Below are 14,375 nucleotides of genomic sequence, written 5' to 3' on the forward strand. Positions count from 1 at the left end.
ACCGGGAGGAGAGGGAGAGGGCAGGTGGGAATCTCTTCTGAAGGAGAGCTACTGGATGTCAAGGGCGGGATTGGACGTGGGCTTATGGGAAAAGAAGTCCAGATGTTCTGGGGTTTGGGGCCAGAGCGACTTGCGCGTAGGTGTTCCATTGACTGGATGGGAAAGACGGAGGAAGCAGAGGCTGGGTTGAGACGGGAGCTCTGCGACACCCAGGACCCCAAGTGGAGAGATCAAGTGGGGTTGGGATCCCTGAGCCATGTTCAGCATGGAGGTCCCAACTGGGGACAGAGATGTCAGGAGGGGTTGAGGGGACTACATGAGCCTGTCCAGGAGAAGGTGGCAGGAAAGGAGAAGGGAACAAACGCCAGAGACCAGGACCTCCGCGGCATTTCCCGGAATGGGAGAAGGACCCAGCAAAGGAGACTGGGGACATAAGAGCCAATTTGGTTCCACTCTTATGTCCCCAGACTGGGGACATAAGAGTGGAACCAAATTGCTCTCTGGCCGGCTGTTTTCTTTTCTTTTCTTTTCTTTTTTTAAATTTTTCTTTATTTACTTGACAGACAGAGATCACAAGTAGGCAGAGAGGCAGGCAGAAAGAGAGGGGGAAGCAGACTCCCTGCTGAGCAGGGACACCCCCCGCCGATGTGGGGCTCGATCCCAGGACCCTGGGATCATGACCTGAGCCGAAGGCAGAGGCTTAACCCACTGAGCCACCCAGGCACCCCTCTTTTTTTTAAAAAAAAATTTTATTTTTTTAAAGTACTGTCTGCACCCATGTGGGGCTCGAACTCACAACCACGTCCTCTACCAGTGACTGAGCCAACCCGGTGCCCTGTTTTTTATTTTTTAAACTAAGCATGAGGAGTGTGTAGAGGAAGGACGTTGGGGGTTGGTGACCAGGCAGTCCCCATTCCTCTGGGAACAGAATCCCTCTTCCCCATGGAGAACCCACTGGAAAGGACTCAGACGGGCTGGCCAACCCTCTAGTCTTAGGGATGGACACATGCCCAGACCCCCATAGTTGGAGGACCCCTGCCTCCTCGTCCTCTGTGATTGGCTCAGGAATGAGCACGTGACCGGACTGTGCCCATGATGTGTGATCCCTGGTACTTCCGGGTGGGAGCTGTGGGTCGATGCCCCTTCTGCCAGGGTTGCTAAGCTGGGACAGTGTTGTCCTGGGGATGCTAGTGGCTTGGCCAGCTGCGTCATGGTGGGGCCCAGTGCCAAGAGAAAATGCAGGGCCCCTTGCTCAGAAAGCAGGAAAAAGTGCCATGAAAAGGACATAGAATGCTGTCACTTGTTTCTGCAGGCTCACACTCTGCTTGTCACGGTGTTTTTTTAATTTGCTGTTTAATGTCATTCTAAGTAAAGAAAAATAAAAATTTTTAAATGATTAGCATGGATGTTACCAATTCAAAACTGGTATTGTGAATACCAGTTTTAAATGCAAATGCCGTAGCCTTTAATTCCTGTGTAGAATCCCCCAAATCATACAATTTTTATTTTGTGGCTTGTCCCTGAGGGTACCCCGAGCGGGCCAGAGAAGACAAACACAGAGCACTCGGGAAGGCTATAGGAGGAGGAGGAGGAGGAGTGGGTCCCCTCACCCCCCACCCAGAGCTGCCCAAGGGAGTGTTTTTGGCCCTGGGCATACTGCAGACCTTCCAGACTCCACCCCCTGCCATGCGTGCCCCAAGTGCACGCTCCTTGGCTCCCTTGGGCCTGACACTTGCTGAATTACTCCTCCCACCAAACACCAACCAGACTGTCTCTAGCCTTGGCCTAAGGTTGGGGCCTGGAGAGGTTGACTAGGCCCCTTTCCTTCCCACAGGCCTCTGCCTCAGACCTACAGCAGAGGTGATCTGGGGATCTCAGGCCCTGGATGGGGGAAGGTGACAGGCTTGCCCCTGCCTAGACAGGATCTCTGGGTGCCCGCCAGACAGGCAGTGGTGTTGCCAATCCAGGGATGACGGCCGCTGGCTTGCCCTGTGATCCCTGTCCCCAGCCCTCCCTGTGCCTGTGCCCGAGGTGGAAGGTGGCAGCGGTCACAAGGAGGGGGAGGCCAGGCAGGGCCGGGGTGCTGGGGGGAAGGGGTGGGGAGCTGAGAAGCCATCCCAGGGAGGCAGAGAGGTGGCAAGAGACAGGATAGTACGTGGTTGGGAGCTCAAGTCCTTGCCACATACTCCACGGTCCCATCAGAGTTCACGTACAAAACACAGATTCAGAGATGAGTCGTTACAGATTTCAAGACAGCAGCTGCAGAGCGTTGCACCCCAAGCATGGGGTCCTTTGAACGTGAAGCCCTAGGTGACTGCCCTTGGTCACAGGCCTGTGAAGCTGGGCCTGGCTGGTGGCCATCCTGCTCACGCCTCAGAGCAGACCTCGGGAGAGGCCGAGGAGAGACAGCGGGCAGGCCCTGCAGACATCAAGGGAGCCTCTGGGTCCAGCTGGGTCCGCACCTAAACCCCCGTGGACTTCCCAGTTCCCGAGCAGTCAATCCCTTGTCTGCTCAAGCCGCTGGAGAGGAGGTTCCGAGGCCTGGCAATCTGGACACCTGGATTCCTGTCTGGACTTGAAAGAGTTCTGGAACTGTCCAACCAGTTGCAATGTTTGCACGTAAGAGCTCTTACTGCCCTCCCCGTGTGGACCTCTGCTCTTCTCAGTCAGGTCATTTATGTGTCTCAGACCTCCGGTTCTTTCCCAGGAGAAAGGAAAGCTTCGTTCCTCGGCCTTCTCAGCGTTCCCCAGGCTGGGTGATATGGGTGTTGAAGGTGAACTTCAAGTTCCAGCTTGGGGTGTGTGTGTGTGTGTGTGTGTGTGTGTGTGTGTGTGTGTGTAGTGCCCTGGAGGGCAACTGGGGGCAAGTGGAGGAGGGGAAGGCAGAATAAATGTGGGAAGGGGTACATGGGAATGTTCGAGAAACTTCAGGAAAGAAGGGGGAGGAGTTAGAGATCGAGGGGGAGGGTGGTGGGAAGGACCTGACTAGGCGAAGGCAGGCAAGCAAACTTTCACCAACTGTTTTGCCTTTATTTTTTTTTTTAAGATTTTATTTATTTATTTGACAGAGAGAGAGAAGGAACAAGCAGTGGGGAGGAGGCAGAGGGAGAGGGAGAAGCAGGGTCCCCACTAAGCAGGAAGCCTGACAAGGGGCTTGATCCCAGAACCCCGGGATCCTGACCTGAGCCGACATCCGTCCGTCTATTCATTCAATCTCCAAGCACACGTCCTGAGTGAAATTGTTAAACACACCTTGAGCCGGTGGTGGCTGTCGGGCATAGCCAGGCCCTAAAGATACCCAGACACGTTCCTGGAGAAGAACCTTTTTGAAAACACGAGTGCCAATTATGAAAAGACCAAAAAAGAAAAAAAAAAAAATTCAACAAAGCTCATAGGGCGCTTCCTTGGCCCTCCCTCGGCAAATCCGAGTAAAAAGATCTTGCCTGGATCTCTCCGGAAGAAGGTGCACCTTCTGACTTTTCTGGTCATCAGTTTTGTTCAACAGGAGAGGGTCGGTAGAAAAATGCTCCTGTATTTTGCGGTGAAGATTTATTATTTGGGCAGAGCTGCCTGGTGGGTGACAATATCACAACTCTCATTTATTAGGCACCTACTGTATGCCGGGTGTGGTGCTGTAGAAGGCTCACTGCTCAGGGAAGTGAAAAGCCTGTTGTCACCTAGAAAGCAGCAGAGTCCACTTGGCACTTAGGTCTGGGTGGCGCTGGAGGCTGAGCTTGGAGCCACGAGGCTGGGCTGTGGACAGGCACCCCCAATGGGGGCGTCTGGGGAGCCATCTGTGGCTTGGCTTTATGTGTGCTGGTCCACTTTTGCTCAACTGATGTTACAACTTCCAGGGAGCGGATGCCACACAACCCCTCAGGCAGCACCGGGACGACCCTTCCAGCCTCGCTCTTAGCTGAGGGTCCCTTGGATGCGTGTGTCTGTGGGGCTCAATCCATCAGGCAGAGGGACAGAGCTCCAGTTGGCCTGGAGCCCCAGCCTGCCCAGCATGACCAGGGAAACTGGTTGCGGCAGCTGACCCAGATTGTGGTTGTACTGGTTTATCTCCTCCCTCTGCGCACCCCCCCCCCCAAGACAGCCTCCCCCTACTGACCTGGGGAAAGGAAGGAAGTTTCTAGAAGACCAGTAATAGCTACCATTTCTTGAGTGCTTGCTGTGTGCCAGACACAGCTCGCGGTTCCTCCGTGGGTCCGAACGGTGTCTTCCTGTCCCCGCCTTCCCTTCTGGTCCCAACTCTTGCCCCTTGCCCTCTGGCTCAGCCACACCAGCCATCTTCCCTGTCCTCGAACACGCCAAAGTGGTTTCCCGTGTTTAGTCTTTGCCCTCGCTGCTGCGCCTGTCTGGAACTCTCTTCCACTGCTGTTTGTCCAGCTGCTGGTGGTGGAGACTTCTAGTGCCCCCACCTGTGTTTCACCTCTCCTTCCCAGCCCCCCAGCCCCCTCTCCTCAGAACACTGCCTCTGCTGGGCCCCTTGCAGTCAGGCAAGGTCAGGGGACTCATAGGGGCCATCGGGCTGTGAGTAGAGGTGAGGGGAGTCACTTCCTGACTGCGGGACTCTACTCCCGAATCACCCGGTCACCCCATGGAGGACAGCAGCCTCCGGGAGTTGGCCGTTCAGCTGGACCTTGCATGGTCAAGAACCTGATCTCCGTTGTGTTAAATCTCTGAGATTTGAGGATTAATCTGTTATGACAGCAGAGCCTATCCTATGCTGATGAAGAACGCTGAGCCATCCAGGTCTCAGCCGAAACATTGTCGCCTTGCGTGACCACCAAATTCGACCACCCCTTCTCCCTAGTCCTAGTTCCTGTGACATGTAACTTAATGTTGATTTGTTCCTTTGCGTATTGTCCGTAGCCCCTGCTAGAATGTAAGCTCCATGAGGGCGGGCCCTTGTCTGTCTTGTTCGCGGCTGCGTCTTTGGTGCCTAGCACAGCGCCTGGCACCTAGAGGTACTAGATAAATATTTGAATGTCTGAAATGCATGGATTTCTTTCTTTTCATTTCTTTTTTTTTTTTTTTTAAGATTTACTTATTTATTTTAGAGAGAGAGAGAGAATGAGCAGGAGGGGCAGAGGGAGAGGGAGAATTTTTTTAAGGTTTTTATTCATTTATTGGACAGAGACACAGCGAGGGAGGGAACACAAGCAGGGGGAGTGGGAGAGGGAAAAGCAGGCATCCCTCTGAGCAGGGAGCCCAACGCGGCGTCTGAACCCAGGACCCTGGGATCATGACCTGAGCCGAAGGCACACGCCTAACGACCGAGCCACCCAGGCGCCCGAGGGAGAGAGAATTTTAAGCAGACCCCGGCCCACCCCAGAGATCAGGACGTGAGCTGAAACCAAGAGACGGATGCTTAACTGACTGTGCCACCTGGGCGCCCCCCGAGTGTGTGGATTTCTTGAATGAGTGAATGAGACAGGCAGATGGCCGTGCTCACAGGTACCGGAACCTGGTAATTGACTCTTACATTTCTCTTACTGTGATTGGACATAAAACCTCAGATCACCGGAAGGCTGAAAGCAATGGCTGTTTTTTCCACTTTGGGGATTCTCTCCTCTTGCTCTGTCTCAACAGGTGTGGGAATGTGGGCCTGATAGGAACGTGACTCAGCCCAGATGTCAAGGTCGGCCTCTGGCTGAGCCAGAACCTGCCCCGCTCTGTGTCCAGACTCCTGACCCAGTGCTCTTTGGGCTGAGCTTTGCCTCCTGCTCCTTGGTTTCAGCCTAAGCTGCTGAAAACCTCTCCCAAGCCCATTCGCCTCTTCCTCCCCCGCCTCGCCAGGTAATCTAGCAACTGGGAGCAAACCGGTCTGTGATGATGGATGGATAGGACTGGGCGGAGCTGGGCCAGGGGTCGGAGGTGAGAATGAACCAGGCTCCCTCTAGAACATCTCCTCAACAACATCCTTGAGATGAGCTGTCGTTTTGTCTCACGCTTCTTTTAACAAAGACAGAGCGCAGGAGGGGGAATTGTGGTGAATCAAGGCTTTTCGGTGTGTATTCTGTTTCTCCGGGGGTGAGCCTGCCCCAGACAGGTTGAACACAGCGGCTCCCCGTGTCTGCTCTGTAGCCGGCCGTACATCGATTACAGCACCTGTCACGTCACATTTTTCTCTGAAAATATGTAGTGTCCGTTTTTTCTTCTAAACAGAAAAGTGATGCATGCTCATGGCAGAAAATTTGGAAAATATGGAAACGTAGGGATGATCAAGCAAAGGTTGTCCGGCAAGTCCCCACCTAGTAATAATCGCTAATATTTTAGAGCTCCTGGTCAGCCGTTTTTGACCTGCACACGAGGAGAGAGAATGTTACCCATACCCTTAGATGTCCCCAGACTGCACCAGCCGGGGGTACAAAGGTGGGCACGCTAATCTGGGCATGGCTCCTCCCTCTCCATCCTGCCAGCCAGCAAGCATCCTTTCATCACCCTGCCCCCCCCAACCCCAAAGCCTTTGCTATTGTGTCTGGGAGTGCCTTCTGGGGCCACATATGAACTCCAGCCTAGTGGCCCTTGTCACTATCCCTGCCACGGAGCCTGCTGGGAGAACCCCACCCCTGTCCTGGAGGCCACAGCCTCCCCTCCCCTTGCCTGAGTGTGGCAAACCTGAGAGGTACCAGATGGCCCTGGAGCCTCGTTATCCTGGCTAGGAGCAAGGAGAACATTCCTGCCTCAGAGCTATGTTGGCTGCACTTACCATGTCCCGAAGCTGCCATGCCTGTGCCCTGGGTCTCCAACCAAGGGTCTCCAACCTGAGCCAGAGGGGTGGCAGAGGACATATGCTTGGGACGTGAAAGGGTCCTTCCCTGAGATTTTCTGAGTTAAAAATAAGAGAAAAGGACAGTCCCCGTTGGGTGGCAAAGCTACGAGATGGGAAGCCAGGAGCTGCCGTTCACAGCTGCTTGGAGAAGTGGGTCTGCTCGGCTGGAACTTATCACTTTTACACTTTTTTTTTTTTTTAAGATTTTATTTATTTATTTGACAGACAGAGATCACAAGTAGGCATAGAGGCAGGCAGAGAGAAGGGGGTGGGGAGCAGGCTCCCTGCTGAGCAGAGAGCCCGATGCGGGGCTCGATCCCAGGACCCTGAGATCATGACCTGAGCCGAAGGCAGAGGCTTTAACCCACTGAGCCACCCAGGAACCCCTCACTTTTCCTCTTTAGACCACATCAGGGCCCTTCGCTGGCTCCCCGTGTCATGTTATAAATTCCTTCCTACGAGACTGTGCACTTTAGTAGGAAGACTAGCCACTTCTTAACTGTGTGACTCTGGGGCAAGTTTTCTCATTTCTAAAACAAGGATGCTAATAGTATCTATCTCAGAGGAAATCAAACGAGTGAATCCATAAAGAGGGATTTGCTGCATCTTTTGCAGGGGTCTGCTCAGCAGTCTGCACGGGCTAGGCACCGAGTGGTTGCTCTGTAAACATATGTGGCCATTGAGTGGGGATGTAGAAAGACAGCTCCGGGTGTGCACGCCCTGCACCAGAGGAACACCATGGACACCCCCCCCCCCACACCCACACACGTGCACACACAATCACTCGATAACAGCACTCAGATCTCAGCGCCCTGCACCGTGGCTCTCATGGGAACCTGGGGCATCCCCTGCCCTTGGCTTCTCTGGAGGGCAGCCTGCAGCTCCCTGATGATCCCAGCAGCTCCACGTTGCTGGGAGCCCAGCTTGGAGCCTGGCTCAGCTCTACATCATGTATCAAGGGCAGCAGGACCCGCGGTGTTCTGGGAGCGGGGTGTGTGTGTGTGTGTATGTGTGTGTGTAGGGGGGCAGGGGTGGCGGTGGTGATGATAGTGGTGGTTAACCTGGGGGATGGGATGTCTGGCTTGCTGGAGTTCTGGCTTCCAGAGCTGCTGTTCTCTGGAAGCTTCCCCTCCTCACTCCCTGGGTCCCCCAATCTCTTCTATTTTCCCTACCTCCAGCACCCCTGCCTGGGGGCTCTTGTGGGGTCTGGCTTGGTCTTTCTACTGGAGAAAGAGGGGCTTGTCTGTGGATCTGGTGGATCTGGGTCTGTGGACTCCTGGATGGACTGAGTGCCTGCCCCCTTCCCTCTTTCTGAGGACCGTCAGGACCACCATCCTCCCCCATGCCCCCCACTCCCCCCCCCCGCCCCGGCTTTCCCTTGTGCTATGCACGGGAATATTAGTCTCTCAGGATGTTCTGGGCAGGCATGCTGCGCGCAGTGAGATACCCTAGGGGTTTGAGTGGAATGAAGATGCTGCTTAGAGTGTCTTGTGTTGGGGACAGTGTGGCTGGGTGTGGCCCCCGGTGTGGTATGCAGCATAGTAGCAAGTGCCTGAGTTAACTGTTTTGAGAATGTCTTTGCGTGAGCTGTAGATGGCCAGCAGGCTGTGTTTTGGGCCATTGCCTATTAAAACGGTCAGGGCATTAACCCTTTGCGTGGACCCTGAAAAGAAAACGGGGGGATGGGGGAAGGGAACCTCCCCTCTGGGTGCTCTCTGAGCCCTCCATTCCCATCCCTCCACCAGTTAGATCCCAATGTGCCCAAGTCGCCTGGGAAAAGGGCGGGGAACGCAGGTCCTGGGGTCCTGCTGGGTTCAGAGCTCTTACGAGCAGCTTACCACCCACACCTCTCTGCCCTAGGCATGGAGGTGGGGAACGTATTGGGGATCCCATGCCCCTTGGCCGGTCCCTTCCAGGGCCCAGGTCGGCCCTCCCAACAAAGGCGACAGACCACGTGTCCCCTCCTCGACGCAGGCCAGGAATGGGGACACACGTGGCCCCAGCCTCCCGCTCCAGCCGGGGCTGGGTCCGGACGCGACGCTGCGCCCCAGATGGGCGCAGAGCTGCACACCCCCCCCTCCCCCGCCCTCCCGCCGCCAGGGCCGTGCCTCGCCCACTCCCAGTCGCAGCCGCTGCAGCGCCCGGGAAGTGGCGCTAGGGGGAGCTCTGGCAACTGGCTTGGTGGGTTGAAGCGAAACCGTGCATCCAACAGCTATTCCTCGTACTTGCAGGGAAGAAATGGGGAGCGGGGACACACACGGTTCCCCCTCCCCAGCAGCTCCAGACTCTTCCCGTGGGAGGCCGAGAAAACAGCCCTGGGGGGGAGGCGGGCGGGTGAAGGTGCCGTTCCTCCCAGTAACTCACGCCTCCGTAGTCTCTCTTCCCCACCCCCATCGCGGACCTTCGCGGCCCCCCGCGCTCTGGAGTGTCCCCGAGTACTAAGCCTCGCGCGACACGGGGACCTGGAGCCGAGCGGGCCCCTGGGACTGGCATGCGTCCTCCTCTCAGAGTCTGGGGTGGGGCCTCTCGGCGGCGGCCCCTCCTGTCGCTGCTGGAGGCGTGAAGGCTGAGCTGGGGGCGCGAGTCGTCCTGCGGGGTGGCTCGCGCCGGAAAGGGGAGCGCAGGGGTGAGAAAGCGAGCGCGAGAACACTGGGGAGACGGCCAGAGACAGAGGGACAGCGAGAGATACTGTCAAACAAACAGAGAGCAAGCTGCCACTTTGCTTCCCCCCCCCTTTCCTTTCTTGTCTTTTTTTTTTTTTTCCAGGCTTTCTTCCCTATCCCCTATTTGCAAAGCTGGAACCACCCCGCGCGCCCCCGGGCTTGAGCTGCGGCTCCAGATGTGAATTTGGTTCCAGTGGGGAGAACGCGAGCTTCCTCGGGGCCTTGGCACATTCTCCCACTCTGAGGTCATTCCGTAGGTGGTCAGAGGGGAGAGCGCGCCTGGAGCCTTCCTGCCTCCATCCACTGGGGAGGGAAGAGAGGCGGGAGGGAGGGAGGAGGGAGGGAGAGGGGAGGGGCGCGAGGAGGGAGGGAGACGCCGCCAGCACACCACCAAGTGGCACCGAGCAGTGATAACAAACTCAACTTAAAAAAAAAAAAAAAAAAAAAAGGAAAAGGAAAAAACTTCCCCAAGTTGCAGCCCGAGACGTGCGGACGAGCGGGCGGAGGCGCGGGGCGGGGAGCGTGGGTGGCCCAGAAGCCCCCCGGCGTCCCTCAGCTGCTTTCCCCGGCCGCAGAGAGCTCAGACTCTAGGCCCACCAGGCCCTCCGCCCCTGGCTGGGCAGGAAATGCGCTGAAGGCAGGCTCGACTTTCTGCTGGAGACCCCGGGGGCGGCGGTTCCCGTGGGGGGCACGCCTCTCAGGGGAGAGCGGCCCGGGAGGCGCGCAACACTAGCTTCATCCCCAGCAACCAACATCCCCCCATTCCCAATCCTGCTCCCACCCCGGGCCCTGCCGTAGTGGGCAGATCCAGCCCGCCCAGGCCCCCGGAGAGAGCTGAGATTTGCATGCGGGTAGGGGTCTCTCCCTACCGCCCCCTGATCTCCCCACCACCTCCAGACCTATCCGAAAACAAGACACCACCATCCTCTATAATCGACTTTTTATTAAGATTATAAATTTAAACAAATCATCTGAACAGTTTTACCCGGTGATATACAATTCAGTATGCACAAAAATACAGAAGAATGAGGGAGAAGGGCCAAGAAATAAAGGGTTGGCAACTTGTTTTGGAGTCCACATGGTGCTGATGGCAGAGAACCAGAGGGGCTGCAGATGAACCCCACCTTTTTACAACAAAAGGCTTTAAATTAAACAAAATCTATCGAGCTGAAGACACAGGACAGGGTTCTCACAGCCTCGAACAATGCTGGTTTCATGAAATGCAACCGAAGCCTCAACCAGGACAGTGCAACTTAGAAGCACACACACAAACACCACATCTGACCGGGAACTTAGTGAAAAGTCTCCAACGCAGTCGGCGGTCCCGGCCCCTCCCTCCCTCGGGGCCGCGGGGGATCCAGGTGAAGGAATCGACTTCCTTTTTTGTTTAGTGAGGACCGCAGTGCTGGGCATGATGGGAAATGTAGTCAGCCGTGCCCGCCCCCCACCCCTTCCCCAAACGATGTCCGGCAGTGTCGGGGTGTCGGGCGCCACCCCCGAGTCCGGGAGACGGGTGGAGGAGGGGAAGAGAGCGAAGCCAGAGGGGCGGGGAGAGGAGGGGTTCAAGACACCCGCCCCGGGGGGGGGGGGGAGAAAAAAAGTTGAAGTGTTTTCATTTCTGCCTTCTCATTTTGAGAACTTTGGAGGCCGCCCCCGGAGAGGAAATGTGACCCAAACGTCCCTTTCGGAGATAGAGAGTTTGCCTTTGTTTTTGCTCAGGATTTCACAAGACCCGTTCCTCACCCCATGGAGGGACTCGGGAGAACCGAGCGCCGGGCTTGCCGGGTCTGACAACTGATTGGAATCGGCGTCCCGGGCCCCGCGCCCTCCTGCGCTGCGCCCCCGGCGCGCCCCGGCAGCCCGGGCGCCCTGCCTCGCCCCCGGCTGCCCGGCACCTCCTCCGGGCAGCAGCCCTCCCTCACGTGGCTGGCTCCTCGCTAAACACCACTGCAATCACTACAATAAAAAGAAAAAAAAAAAAAAGAGTAGGAGAAACACAAAGCATACTTAAATAGGCGCTTTTTCTCTCTGCAAAAATAAAGTCCAAGATCTTAGATTTCTTTTCTTTTTTTATTTTACAATTTATAAAACATCAGCCGCCTCCCCCTGTTCGCTCCAGCTCAGCCCCGGGTGGCCAGGCGCCCGTTCGCTCCCTCCTCTCGCCCCTTGGCCGAGTCTTTGTCTGGCCCCAGCCCCGCGGGGCCCCGGGTCCCCATGCCCTCGGGGGTCCCTAGAAGGCGACAATGGCTCGAGTCCAGGCGCCGAGGCTGGCGAGCGCCTGCTTGGCGCACAGCTGCCCGTTGAGCGGCGGCGGCTGCTCGGAGGAGTCCGGCTGTCGGCTCACCAGCCCCGAGAAGCCCGAGCCAAAGATGGAGATCAAGTTTGAGATGTTGGACGCGTCCGGGGACGAGTCCGGGCAGAAGTCCTCGAAGCGGGCGCGCTTGCAAGGGGCGAACTGGGCGCCCCCGGGGGGTTCGGCTCCCAGGTCGCCCGCGTCCTCCTCGTCGTCTTCGTCCTCCTCCTGGCCCGGGTAATACTTGCGCTTGCAGCCGGCGGCGGACGCCAGGCCGGGTCCTGGGGCGCCCTGGCCACAGCAGGGGCAGTGGGCGGAGGCGCAGCAGTCCTGGTGCAAGTAGCCGTTCTCCACCGTGGTCACCACGTGAGTGTCCAGGTCCAGCACGGTGGTCTGGCTGCTGCAGTGCACGCCGAAGTCCGAGGGGGCCGGGTACGCGCCCCGGTAGAAGCCTGGGGAGGAGGCGGGGGCCGGGGAGGCGGGCGGGGAGGCGCCAGCAGCGGCCTGAGGGGCGGCCGCTGGGGGCGCGGAGGGCGCGGAGCAGGCGGCCGAGGCGCGAGGGTCCCGCGGGCAGAGCGCGGCGGGAGCGGGCGGCGGCAGCGGCGCAGGACCCGGCTGCAGCGGCTCCAAGGGCTGCCCGCGGTGGGGCGCGCCGTGCGGCGGCTGGAGCGCGGCGCACCCGGGCAGCTCCGAGAGCGCCCCCGCGCCGCCCGCGGGCGCCCCGGCCGCCGCCGCGCAGCCCCTGGGCGCCGGGTGCTGGTGCTGGTGCAGCTGCTGCTGGAGGTGCAGCTGGTGGAGCTGGTGGAGCTGGTGCAGCTGGTGCCGGGCGGCCGGCTCGCGCGCCTCCGCGTCCCCGCCACCGCCAAGTTGGAGCGGGCCGAAGTCGGCCGCGCTGGCCGGCATGCCGGGTGCCGCGTACGCGAGGTGCTGGTGCTGGTGGTGGGGCGGCTGCTGCTGTTGCTGCTGCTGTTGCTGCTGCTGCTGCTGGCGCCGGTAGAGCTCGGCGTAGCGCTCGCTCAGGTAGAGCTGGCGCGCGTTGCGGAGCACGTAGGACACCAGGAGGTTCTTGTGCAGCTTGATGCCGCCGCGCTGGGTCCGGGAGCTGTGGATCTTGCGCAGGGAGATGCTGATCAGGCTCTGGGCGTCCAGGGCGCACTCCATGCTCCCGCGGAGACGGTGGCGGCGGAGCAGCCGCGGCCGCTGCTGCTGTTAAGACTGCTGTTGCTTCGGCCTCCAGCCGGTCGCCGGGTCGCGCCGGGCAGGGGAAACGGAGCCCGGGTCAGCGGGTCGGCTGCGCTCCGAGAGGAGCCGCCACCATGCGCTGCGCGCCACCCGCGGGATCGTGCTCCCCAGTCGGCGCCAAAGCAATGAGCCTCGGCCGGCCCCGGCCCCAGCTATTTAGCCGGGCGTCCGGGCCACGCCCCGCACTGCATGAGCCAATAGAAGTACCCAGAGCCTCCCGAGTGACAGGCGCTGCCCGCCCCGGGGCCACTCGGCTAGCCAATCAGACCAAGGCGGTTCCTTTGTGCTATTCAAATACCGAACGGACCCTGGGCCTCCAACGCCGCCGCTGCCTCGAATGTTCTCCTGGGGCTGCCGTGTCGCGCGGGACTCGGAGCCGCTGGGGCCGCTGTGTGCACCCTGGGTCGCCTCGCAGCCGCCACGTTGGAGTCCGCAGCCGCCCTCGGCCCAGCTCCTGGGAGCCGGGGGTCGGCTCACCTGAGCGCTGCGGCGGCGGCTCCTCCCCCTTCCGCACGGCTGGGCCTCACCTGCGGCAGGTGCGCGCAACTCCCTACTCCCGGCCACGCGGCACCTCCTTTTTCACCTGCCGACCCCGGGTGACCGGCGGGACCCAGGCCTCTGCAGGAGACTAGTGGGGCCGCCGGCCTGACCTTGGGGACCCTTAAGGGATAAAGGTTTGGAGGTACCTCAACCGCAGAGAATATTGGGCCTGACTCTCTTGGCTTTTTGGCCAAGATGTCTTAGGAAATACTCGGGGAAACGCCCTCCTCCCCATTTGTCTGACGGGAAAACCCAAAACATGGTGAATTTGGGTCTCAGAGGGCCTATGCCCTCGAAACCAGCTGAGGTCAGAAGGCGTTCTGAGCCACACGGAGTGTCCTTATCGCCGGTTCTGTAACCTTTCCTTTCCTTCCTAACTAATAATAATGACAATGAAGACTATGACTAGGTGTCTAGTGTGGGGCAGACCCTTGCCAGAACACCCTGCATCCCTCACTGTGACTGCCTGCCCAGCGGGGACCAGAGTCTCCAAGGAGTGGGATGACGTGTGGAATCCTACAGCTCCCAGGGTGCAGAGATAGGATTTGGGCCAGGACTGTGAGCTCGGGGGTGGGGGGTGGGGGGTGGGGTGGGGTGGGAATAACCCGGGTCCAGGAACTCTTCAACTTAACTTTCATTAACACCATTTCCCTTTTGCCCCAAACCATCATCCATGGGCCACGTCCTCCCAGCTGGGGACTGGGGATTGGAGAAGAGAGGGATAGGATTGCCATCTCTATGGCGAGGCATGAAGGGGGGTGACTGCTGGCCAAGTGCTGCTCTTGCCTGAGGAAGAGTCCTTGCATTGGCCTCATGGAGGAGGCCCCAGCTTCGCAGAGACTGCTCGAGCCAGGCG

General features: G+C 58.6%; 1 protein-coding gene across 1 annotated transcript; it reads right to left on the reverse strand.

Annotated features, from left to right (window-relative positions):
* Positions 1–11,527: 11,527 nt before the first annotated feature.
* IER5L (immediate early response 5 like) lies at positions 11,528–12,898 on the reverse strand (the record flags this gene model as incomplete). The annotated part of the gene is made up of 1 exon (XM_080819655.1): positions 11,528–12,898. One exon carries the CDS (start codon positions 12,896–12,898, stop codon positions 11,675–11,677), a length of 1,224 nt encoding a protein of 407 aa, XP_080675781.1. The 3' UTR covers positions 11,528–11,674.
* Between the last annotated feature and the right edge of the window lie 1,477 nt (positions 12,899–14,375).

Source organism: Martes martes, assembly GCF_963455335.1.
Source record: "Martes martes genome assembly, chromosome: 12".
NCBI classification, from domain to species: Eukaryota; Metazoa; Chordata; class Mammalia; order Carnivora; family Mustelidae; genus Martes; species Martes martes.